At 53.1% G+C, this 11,480-nt stretch overlaps 1 protein-coding gene across 1 annotated transcript; it reads left to right on the top strand.

Annotated features, from left to right (window-relative positions):
* Window positions 1–7,122: 7,122 nt before the first annotated feature.
* Window positions 7,123–10,849, top strand: Vamp2 (vesicle associated membrane protein 2). The gene is made up of 5 exons (XM_055594285.1): window positions 7,123–7,233; window positions 7,705–7,825; window positions 8,286–8,444; window positions 8,533–8,584; window positions 9,160–10,849. Coding segments are annotated over exons 1-5 (351 nt in total). The 5' UTR covers window positions 7,123–7,231; the 3' UTR covers window positions 9,177–10,849.
* The last annotated feature ends 631 nt before the right edge of the window (window positions 10,850–11,480 follow it).

Below are 11,480 nucleotides of genomic sequence, written 5' to 3'. Positions count from 1 at the left end.
GCTGGCTGAGGTGGCAAAGGAAGAGGTGGGGGCGCTGGCTGAGGTGGCATAAGGAAGAGGTGGGGCGCTGGCTGAGGTGGCATAAGGAAGAGGTGGGGGCACGGCCCCTGGTCCTCGTGGCTCCTGCTTTAGCTCCCACCGCCAGGCTCCTTCTTGGCTTTCTTCACTAAGGGACTGAGCCTGTGAGCTGTGATGAACCCTGCACAAGCTGGTGTCAGTCAGGGTCTCACCGAAGCACAGAAGGACAGCTAGAGCCTGCCTCCTGCCTCCAACAGCTGTGGCCCCAGGTGTGAGCCCCCATGCCCGACTCGGGGAGTCCCTAAAAATAAACGTGAGTACATTCTCTATTTACGTACAAATATATAACTTATATTTATGATGAGAAACAGAAGCCATAAAGGACCCTAGCACACTCAACTGTGTGAAATGCACAGTGGGCACAGCTCAGTGATCGAGGGCACGCTCAGGACGCACTAAGCTCTGAGTTCAAGCCTGAGCTGGAAACCTTCACACCGCACGGTAGCTCGGGCTGGTGGTGCTCGCCGTGACTCAGGAGAGCGAGGCAGGAGGAACACAAGTTTGAAGCCAGCCTAAGACTTAGGTGACGCTTTGTCGATAAAAACAAGCAAACAAATAACAACAAAACTTATGCGCACTTAAAAACATTGCCAAAGTAGAAAGCAAAAGATGACAATCTTGAGAAAGTACTTGTAAATTATTTTGTAGAGAAAAGGTTAATGTTGACACAAAAATTTGTAAGTCTGTAAGAAAAAAATGAACTTGAAATAATACAATAATGTTAAAGGCATTTCATAGGTAAGAAGTTAAAGGAACTATTAAGCCTATGAAGAAACCTCATTTCACTGTACAACGAAAGATGTGTTTAGTTAATGTATTTAATTTTTAAAGATTTCTCTGTATGTCTGTGTATGTCTGTGTATGATGTGTGTGCAGATGCCTGAGGAGGCCAGAAGAGGGTGCTGAATTGTTGGGTCTGGAGATAGAAGCGGCAGGACATGGGGACCGAGAACCCGGCCTGGGTCCTCCAGAAGAACAGCAGGCACCCAAGTACTGAGCCAGCTCTGCAGTCCCAACATGGTCATAGTGGTGGAACAGCCTCACAGCATGTTGGAGATGTGGGTAAACAGGTCTTACCTGTTTGCTGGGTGGGAAGAAATCTTGGTAGCATACCTGCAGATGGCAATTTGGCAATACCCATCAAAATCACAAGCACCTTTGGGTTTCCAGATTTGTTAAGTCTTTAGCTTGAAACTAGGACTGAATCTATAGCCCACGGGGCTAGGAAGGCCCAGGAATTATTAAATCACAAGCCTTTCAATTTACTTTCTCAGCTTAATACATTGGGTCCCATTGGGTTTCCCAGGCTGACCTTTAATTTACTCTGTAGTCTAGACAGGCCTTAAACTTGTGATCCTCCTGCCTCAGCTTCCTAAGGTCTCCTACCCAGCCCACCTAAGATTTTATTTTCTTCTTTCTTTTTCTTTCTTTTTTGAGACAGGGTTTCTCTGTGTTGCTGTGTCTACCTTGGAACTTGCGCTGTAGACCAGGTTGGCCTAGAACCCAGAGATCTGCCTGCCTCTGCTTTCCTGAGTACTGGGATTAAAGGCTTGTGCTACTGTGCCCGGCTTTGAACTAAAATTTTCATATTTAGGAATTTACTCTACATATTTGCATAAAGGTAAAGTTGGAATGTGTAGAATGTCTTTATAGCTTTGCTTAGGCTGACAAAAGGTCACCAACAAGCTAAAATGACTGGATTGATTAAATCACTATATATCCACACCGAAGGATACTACACAATCATAAAAATGTGAGTTTGTGCCCTACATATAATGGAACAATCTCCAAATCATGTCAAATGGAAAAAGCAAAGTGCAGAACAGTATGTATAGATTGCTTGCATTAGGATGAAAAGATTAAAGCATATATCTGGAAGGAAGTACAGGCATTGGGGTCAGCTGCTGGGAGACGGGCACCCGGGATGGAAGAGGAGAAGCTGTGCTTTGAACTATATGCTCTTTTGACGTCCTGAAGCTCCAAGTACAGATGTATGCATTAGCTAGTTTGTTTCTGGGCCAAGGTCTCCTTGTGTAGCCTGGCTGGCACCAATCTCATAGCAACTTTTCCTTCTCAGACTCTGAGTGTTAGGATTACAGCTATGTGCCACGATGCCCAGTTTTAAAAAATGTCTGAGATGATGGGGTCTCAAACCCTTGACCGTACTAGTCAGGCACTTGACCACTGAGCTACATTTCAGCCCTAAATAACTTTCAATCTTATCTTGAGACAGGGTCTCACTATGTAGCTCTGGCTCTCCTGGAACGAACTCACAGGGGTCTGACTGTCTCTGCCTCCCCCGTGCTGGAAGAAAAGGTCTGCATCACCACGCTAGGTCCTAAAGAACTGTAACAAGCGAAAGCATGGGACAGGGAAACGCCTGAAAACTGTGTGCTGCCAAACCTGACAGCCTGGGTTCAACCCCTGTTACCAACATGGAGGAGAGGAGACCAATTTCCAACAAGCGCCTCACCCACAAATACAACAAATTGTAATAAAAAAATACAATAGGTGACATTTAAGTTCCTGTCTTTCCAGGTCACTGTCTCACACCCACCCTCAGGGGTTCTTTTTTCTTCATAACCTCTGTTTCTATCACTGAAAAAAAAAACAAAACAAAACAACTTTCTTTTTAAAAAACTTTTTATTGATTCTTTGTGATTTTTACATCATGCACCCCAGCCCCACCCACCTCCCTATCACCCCATATCTGCCCTTCATCCTTGCAACCTCCCTCCAAAATAAAACACACAAGCAAGCAAACAAACAAGCAAAGCACAGAAAACATCTCATCGTGGAAGCTGTAGGGTGTCACAGTGTATCCCTCTGTCCACAGGACTTCACTTGCAAATGTTCGTTGCAGTGAGTCATTGGTCTGATTCGAGGTCTTTGACCTCTGTGACGCCATCAGTATTGGATCCTCATCGGGACTCCTCCTGATGATCCTGTCACTGCTGTGTGTCATGGAGACCCTGCAGCTTCAGAATAGCAGGCCCTGTCACCATCCCAACTGTTTACAGATGATGTAGATTTTGGGGTGGACCAACTCAGAGCCCTGGATCTGGGCCTGGGTGGCAGCTGAGCCGTGGCTGGCAGCTGAGCCGTGGCTGGCTCTCCCTTATCTGCACCACCAGGGTGACTCTCCAGCACCAGTCCAGCTAGGCCACTCAACGCAGAAGGCAGGGTCAGCGCTCCCACTCTCCTGCCTGCCTCTCCCCATCCACCCCTCCACAGCCAGCTCCACCATGCTGCCCAGTCAAGGTGCAGGGCCCACTCTCCCGTGCTGCAGCCTGTGAAGGGCTGAGCCAGCTCCCTTACAGTAGTACTCTTACCAACTCTCTGGGCGGCCTCACCCGTGTCTTCACCGTCGGGGTCAGCTCCACTGTGTTGCCCAGGTGAGTGCAGGGCTGGTTCTCCTGCTCTCATGACCCCAGGGATAGTGCTCCCCTCTAATGGAGGCGACTGCCAGATGAGTGGGGGCCAGCTCTCTCAGTAACTTTTTTTTTTTAAAGACAGAGTCTCACTGTGTAGCCCTGGCTGGCCTGGAACTCACAGGAGAACCACCCGCCCTTCCCTCTTGAGTGCTGGTATTCAAGGTTGGGTCGACTACACTTTACTTAATGTTTTTATTTTTACTTTTGATTCTCACTTAGAATACTCTTCGCTGAGGACCACTGTCCTGACCGTGCATTATCCATTTGTTTGCCTTGTTCCTGACATTGTGCTTTTTATTAGAAAACGACACAGATGAAGCAGATACCGCTTTAAAAAAAAAAAAACAAAAAACCAAAACAGGTGCGGCGACGTAGGCTGGTAATCCCAGCATTCAGCAGACCAGCCTGAACTATACAGTGAGACCTTGTCTCAACAAAGAAATGGGTCCAGTGAGAGGACTCCTCAGGGCCTGCTGCCAAGGTTGATGACCTGAGTCTGGTCTCCGGACACACTGGAAGGAAAGAAAAGCCTCCTCCAGCTTATCCTTTGATGATCACATGTGATTCCCCAACAAATAACCGCAAATTCCCCCCTGGCTTTTCAAGACTGGGTTTCTCTGTGTAGCCCTAGGCTGTCCTTTAACTCATTCTGTAGACCAGGCTGGCCTCGAACTCTGAGATCCCCCTGCCTCTGCCTCCCGAGTGCTGGGATGGCCCTGATTCTAATTCCCAACATTGCAAACACAAGCACAGAACCAAACCAAACCTTCCTGTATGTGGGGAAAAAAAAGTTAACAGTTGAAATCAAAACAAATAAAAAGACTCCGTCAAAGCCTTGCTCTAAGCTTAGCTCTGCCCACATATATCAATATGTAACACGCTCTCAACAGTCATAAGGGCATAGCATGTAACAGCAAAACCCTGGGGACGACATGCTATCAACAGTCATAAGGGCATAGCATGTAACAGCAAAACCCTGGGGACGATATAAAAGTCAGTGGGGTGTACTGACGGGATAAACAAGGTCCCGGAAATTAATTACTGGTTTCTCAAGGCTTGACTCATGAGGCTGAAACGAGTTCATGAATCATGTGGGAATGATCCTTCCACCCCAACTGCTAAACCAGGAGTCCTGTGCAGAGGGAGGGAAGTGGGAGCAAGCTTTCATTAAAGCGTGATCTCTGTATGCCTACATGAGGAGCCTGAAGAACTGCCTGAGAGATAAGCCTTGCGCCCTCCCCCTCCAGCGCATTTCTGCTCTTTGAGGGTTTCTGCTGTTGCTAGCTCTTTATTGTTGCAGTTAATTTCCTGTTTTTATGTGTTTAGGATTTCTGCCTGCATAAACACCTGTGCACTGTGCAGTCCAGAGGGCCCACAGTGGGTGTGATTTCCCCCAGGACTGCAGTTACAGATGGCTGCGAGCTGCCATGTGGGTGCTGGAAATTGAACCGGAATTTTCTGGAAGAGCACTGAATATTCTTAACTGCTGAGCCATGCTCCCTCCAGGCCTCAGACCTTGGCTTGTTTTGAGATAGTGTCTCATCTATAGACTGATCTTAACCACGGAGCCATCTCTCCTAGCAGACTGACCTTAAACTCCAGATTCTACCCTTACCTTCCAAGGGCAGGGATGAGGGAGCGCACACCACTAAGCCAAACAAAGAGCCTCAGGAACTGGGTCTAGCAATTCGGCCACCAAAGCCCTGTAGCAGCCAACTGTGGAAAGCGACTCTCTTGGTCGTGCAAATACTGTTGTTTTTTTTTTTTTTTTTCCAGCTCAAGTCTATTCTGAGTCTCCGTTCTACCTGTTCGCAGTCAACATTCTCTCACCCATTTCCAGGTGAACTCGGCCATTCCGCAGCCTCCTCCCGCCCCCAGCACGGCTCTAAACTTAGAATTTCTTAACACCACCGCCGAGGTGGGATGGGAGGGGTTGGGCTGTGCGCTGACAGTCTTCACTCTGAAATGAACTCTACTGGGTCCTTTCCGCCCTTCACATGTGCCTTCATTTTCACTCTGCGGTTGCTGTTCCCAGAATCCACCGGGAAGAACCACTTTCCCAGGGAAATGCCAAAGCTCAACCTTCTCCAAATCTGTCTGGGAATCGGTCTCTCCCGTGTCCTCTGCGTTCGGTTGGGCAGCATGTGTGTCATCCCTAGACCAGGGTCTGAGGTCTGACCTGCTCCTCAAGGGGTGGGGTGGGGTAGGGTGCTGGGCTGTGCCGGGCCCTGCTCAGTTACTCTTTGCTTGCTCTCCATGTTTCTCCGGGCACTAGGGCATTCGAACTTGAAGTAATGGAGCTCAACATCGTTGTTCTCTGACTGGAAAGTAGAGTAAAACCAGAGCCCCCCAGCTGCTCGGAGACCTCCTGGAAAGCTGCTCTTTTAGTGAGCCCAGCCTCACAAAGACGAGGCTGGAGGCTGCTCGGGGGAAGGGAAGTAGCGCCGAGCGAATCCTGCACCCAGCACATACTGCCCTGCTCTTTCACCTCCCCCAGACAGCTGGGAAATAACACTTCTGACTGCAAAACCCGGTCCTGAGGCGCCTGCTGGGAGGGGGCGGGCACTGCAGCACGCTGGGGGCCCTGGGAAGCCCCGAGTGGGAGGAGGAAAGCCAGACCCTGCCCGCCTCGGGATTAAGGCTCTCCTAGGATGCAAGGAGTCCTCCCCCACCTCAGAGCCACTAGGCCTCCCCTAGAATGCCTCCTTCAGGCTGGAGGCTTGCTGGACAAGCAGCTGCCCCCCTCCCCCGTCCTACCTCTCTGTAGACGCAGCCTGGGTGTGTGTATGTGTGTGTGTGTGTGTGCAGCTGCTAGGGCTGCTTGGTGGACTTAAAATGGAGCCGTCAGGGATGGACCAGGTCTAAGATGACACCCTATTGTGTTGTCTGTATCAACAAATATTTATGGTCTACGTATGTGATGCATGCAGGGTCCAGGGAGAGGCAGTTGGTTCCGTCAAGGTCATGTCTAATCCGCATGTAAAGCAGCGCCTCTAACTGAGCACTACAGGTGCCACCCTGTCCTACTGTCCTTTCTTGGCCCAGGCCCTAAGCTAGCATCGAAGCTGAGGCGGGGCAGTTGGGGACCAGCCTGCAGTCAGCATGTGATAACAGCAGCCTTTGCCCTTCCGGGAGTCTTTAGCTCGTCTCATCTTTGACTGGATTTGGGCCCACTCCAGCTTGGACTGCCAAGCACACACGGCCTGAACTTCACCTGAGAACAGGGGCAGCTTCCACAGCTCTTAGTGCACGCGTGTGTGTGTCGCGGGGAGCGGGGCGCTTCTGTTACTCCTTGGCCCGTACCCTGCAAGGAAGTCAAAGGCGCCCTGTGGGACTTTCAGTTGCAGGGTGCAGGGTGAGACCTCGGGCTGTTTGGGGCCAGGACCCGAGCTTCGGCTTCAGGGAGGAGGGAGGATGCGGCCTAGGGGTGACCTGTGGGTCTCGGTTAGGGCTGGGCTTGCGAGCGGACGGACCCCCAGCGTAGGCCAGACAGACCCGAGCAGACCGAGGACCCCCGGCCCCGCAGCGCCCCGCCCCCGCCCGCCCGCGGGCCGCCAGCGACGTGTCGCCTGCCGCGCCCCGCCCCCGCCGCAGTGCCCGGATGCGGGTGACGCGCGGCCGCCATCTTCCAGTCCCGGGCAGCCAGCGCCAGTGGGAGCCAGCGCGAGCCGCCGCCGCCGCCGCCGCCTCCGCCAAGCCCTCTGCCCGCTGCCCCCACCATGTAAGTCGGCACCCGCCGCCCGCGGCGTCCCGCCCGCGTGGGGCCGCCACCGCACGGGCGGGCAGCGGAGCACGGGGGTCCCGCCCGCGCCTCCCGTGCCCGAGGCTGCGCGGGGACGCCCGGAGCCCGGTCCCGGGCGGCTCGGCACGGATGGCCGCGGGAAGGAGCGCAGCCGGCGGCCGGCCTCCGCCCCGCCCCGCCCCCGTCTCCGCGGCCCGCAGCCCTTTCGGGTGGACCCCGGGCGGCATCTCTGAGGTCGCCCTCCTTTAGCCGGCGGGGAAACTGAGGCACGGGGAGGGTCCGTCAAGGTCACGCAGCTTCACCCAGCGGGGCGGTGGGGCGACCGTGTCTCCCACCGGGTGGCCTTCCTCGCGTGCGAGAGGGCTGGGGGACCACGGATGGACAGGTGGATGGGTGGAGCCCCGGCCGGAGGCTTCAGGCCCTGAGTCTTAATCCGTGTCTCTTCCTCAGGTCGGCTACCGCTGCCACCGTCCCGCCCGCCGCCCCGGCCGGCGAGGGTGGCCCCCCTGCACCCCCTCCAAATCTCACCAGTAACAGGAGACTGCAGCAGACCCAGGCCCAGGTGGATGAGGTGAGTGTGTGTGTGTGTGTGTGTGTGTCAAAGGTGCATGATGGCGGGGTGGCAAACAGGTGTGGGAACCCATCTTGGGTTGAAGGTGGTTTACGCTGGTGGGGTTTGGTCAGAGACCTGCCATCTCCCTTCTGTCTCCTTGTCAGCGTGCACTTGAAGGGGCAGTGGGGTGTTACCCAGCTGTGCCGGCCTGGGGTGTGCCAGCCGGGTCAGGTGTGCTCTGGTGGCAGGCTGATGCAGGCTCCGTGGATAGGGTGTTGCTGTGACAGCTGAGCTGTATGGCTGCAGCATGCCCCTGATGTGTGCTCCTTGCATGTCCCCAGGTGTGCTAGGCATGTTCTGTGTATGTCCTTGGCATGTTAGCCGGGAAACATCGGGGTGCATGTTCCGTGTGTGGCACAGTGGGCACATGCTCAAGAAGTGCCCTCCCTGAGGCGTGCCTCGTGGGCCCCTCCCCCAGGTGGTAGACATCATGAGGGTGAACGTGGACAAGGTCCTGGAGCGGGACCAGAAGCTGTCTGAGCTGGACGATCGCGCGGACGCCCTCCAGGCCGGGGCCTCCCAGTTTGAAACAAGTGCAGCCAAGCTCAAGCGCAAATACTGGTGGAAAAACCTCAAGGTGCAGGGGAAGGGGCTGGGGGCGGGTAGGCTGGTGGTGGGCAAGTGGGGGTGCCAGCCTGTCTCATGCACCCCTCTCTCACCCCTAGATGATGATAATCTTGGGAGTGATTTGCGCCATCATCCTCATCATCATCATCGGTGAGTGGGGAGGGAGTGGTCAGGGCCCTTTCCCTGGAGGTCGAGCTTTTCCCTGTGGATTCTGGGTTCTGAAGGTCATTAACCTAGTTTTTACTCTTCAACCAAAACACGTTTTGCTGCTATTGACAGTTCTGATTCATCTAGAGCCAAAAACTGTGTAACCTGACTTTGCCTGGTTCTGGGGAATTTTGGTTAAGATTTTTTGAGACTGGAATTACTGGGTGGGTGCCTGGTGCTTCACTAAGAACCCTTTGGGCCACAGAGCTCAGTCTGGGGATCCTAAAACTGGGAAGTAGGAGACCGGAAAGGTCCAGGGCTTGAACACGAGACTACCCCACCATTTGAGAGCTTGTAGTCACAGGCCCAGGGTTTAAAGGGCTTATGCCCCTTTTTCCTAGAGTTTAAGGGATCGAAGTACCCACTTGTCAAGTCTCTTTGAGGAAGCTGAGGCTGAGAGATGGGAAGGGATGTCATCCAGTTGGGAGTGGGGAGGTTTGGAACAGGGCCAGGCCTGACACACTGCTTTCTTTCTCTCTCTCCCTCTCCCTCATCCTCCTCTTGCCCTCTCTCCACAGTTTACTTCAGCACTTAAATCCCTGAGGAGTCTGCCCTGCCTAAGAAGGGCCTCTCCCCCACCCCCAGCCGTTCCTTCACCTCTCAGCCATATCTTTCAGCCCCCTCCCTTGGATCCGTGTGTATGTGTGTGTGTGTGTCCGTGTGTGTGCCCCTGTAAATAGCCAGCTGTTATTTATACATATATAATATTATATATATTTGGTCTGTTTGTAGTTTTATTACTAGAAGATTTTTTCCGGTTGTCCTTAAGGCCCCTTCCTGAGGTTCCCATCACCTCTCTCTCTCACCCTCTGTCCCTTTTCCTCTTTCCCTGGTCAGCCCAAGTCCCTTCATTTGCATCTGCTATGCAATAGCCCCTCCTCCCTTCCTTATCTTCCCTGGACCCTTCCCTATCTTCCCTGGACAACTCCTGACCCTCCCAAAACAAAAACCAACCCCACAGAAACAGAACACTCCACGTGTCCAGGCTTCCCTAGGTAGCATCTCTGTATCCCTCGGGAGGCTCTGAGACTGGTTCCACTTGGTCCTAAGAATCCCAAGGTTTTCTGGGAGCTTCCAACATGTTGATTAGCATATCATTTACATACCAAGGTCTTTTTCTGTTTCCTTGCTTTTTGTTCCATTACTCTTCACTCTGTGTTTTTTTCTTTCTTTCTTTTTTTGAAGAGTTAGTCTCCATTGGTCCTCTTATCACACTTTTATTTGCACGACATTACCTGCAGGTGATGGGGAGCCTGGGCTTTTGGGGAACCAGGCTGCTCTGGACCCCAGAATTGCCCCTTCCCAGCCCCTCTAGTCTAGTTTGCCTCCCTTACCCCATTTTCCAAACCTCGTGTACCCTCCTCTCCCTCCCCCCAGCTGGTGTGTAAGTGTTGTGGAGTTTAGTGTGTTATGACGGACCAATAATTCTGCCACTCGGGGTCTCTCCCTACATTCCTGCTCCCCAGTTTTCATGTGGGGCACTCAGCTGACATTCCCAGGAGGCCTCCCTCCCTCCCATCTGCCTGACCCGCTGCCCCCTCTCACCAGGAGAACTGGGGGCCGACCACAATCTGACTCTTTGAGGGGGGTGGCTCCAGGGTGTGGGGTCATCACTGCCGTGTCCCTCCTGAAATCTCTGGCCTCGTCCTTGCTAGAGGTTGGACTGAAATCTTTCCTCCCCAATCTGGGGGTGTTACCCCCATCACTGCCCAGCTCCTCTGACTGCCCCCTGTATTCAGGTGGGGTACTAGTCACTGCCAATATGGGTATGGGACTTGCTGGAGAATGGGGATCCCCATCCTTCTCCAGGGCTGTTGAGCCGAGAGAGAGAGAGAGAGAGAGAGAGAGAGAGAAAGAGAGAGAACAAGCTATTCCCTTGTTCCCTTGTTGGGTGAAACGATAAGAGGAAGGATCTAATCTTTTAAAATGGCACAGTTTTAGGGGTCTGAGGGTACAGCCCCTTAACCTGCCACTGGGGGTACCCTCAAACTCTCCCTCCCTACACCAGGTTTTCTGTGTGGAGGGGAACCAAGGAGATCTAAACTGTGGTGTGAAAGGGTAGGAGAGATGCTGGGGGTGGGGGTGCTTGTGTTTTAGACCCCCAATATTATCCCAGTGTCCCCTGCCTTCCTTCTTCCCCTACCCCATGCCCCCAATTCTGTGGCGCATCCAGATTGTGAAAATGTACAATAAACGTGTAATGAGTAACCAGGTGGTGTCTGATACCTTTTTCTTAATCAGCAGTGAGAGTATGGGCTCTTCAGGCCGGGGATGGTTGAAAGATTCTTTGGGAGAAGCTGGCCTGTTGCAGGAGGCCCTGACCTTGGGCCCTTTCAAAGTGTCATTCCCGAAGTGGCCACACGGGGCACCAGCAGGTGAGACTCGGAAGTGTAACTAAAGTACCTGCCGCCTGAGCCAGGTGAACTATGCAGCATGGGATTCCCACCTTCGCACTCGCTGGCCTGGAGTATGCTGCAACCAACTGACCTCCTTTATCTCCTAAATTTCACTTCTAGCTACTCCTTAGGCTCTCTAGCCACACACTCCTGAGCCACTTCTGGGGAGGTGTTTCTTCCCCTGTCCAGCACAGTGCCAGGCGACCAGATGGGTTAATGAATGCTTGCAAGGACCAGCTTGAGGAGATGAAGCTGCCTGAGGACTGCCATTCCCTGTGCACTCCGTTGTGTGACTGTTGTTCTAGCCCCTCCTGAGCTCTCCAAGCACCGTCAGCATCCTGGTCCCCATGCACTTCAGGAGCATCTGGGATGTGGCTGCATAGGAAGTAGGCAGGTGTGAGGGACTAGTCACTGCCAGTGAATGTGGTACTTGAAGGATCCTC

Source organism: Psammomys obesus, unplaced genomic scaffold (genome assembly GCF_907164565.1).
Source record: "Psammomys obesus unplaced genomic scaffold, mPsaObe1.curated_primary_1811, whole genome shotgun sequence".
Lineage (NCBI taxonomy): Eukaryota > Metazoa > Chordata > Mammalia > Rodentia > Muridae > Psammomys > Psammomys obesus.
Note: the sequence above shows the minus strand (reverse complement) of the source record. Positions and strands in the feature narration are given on the sequence as shown.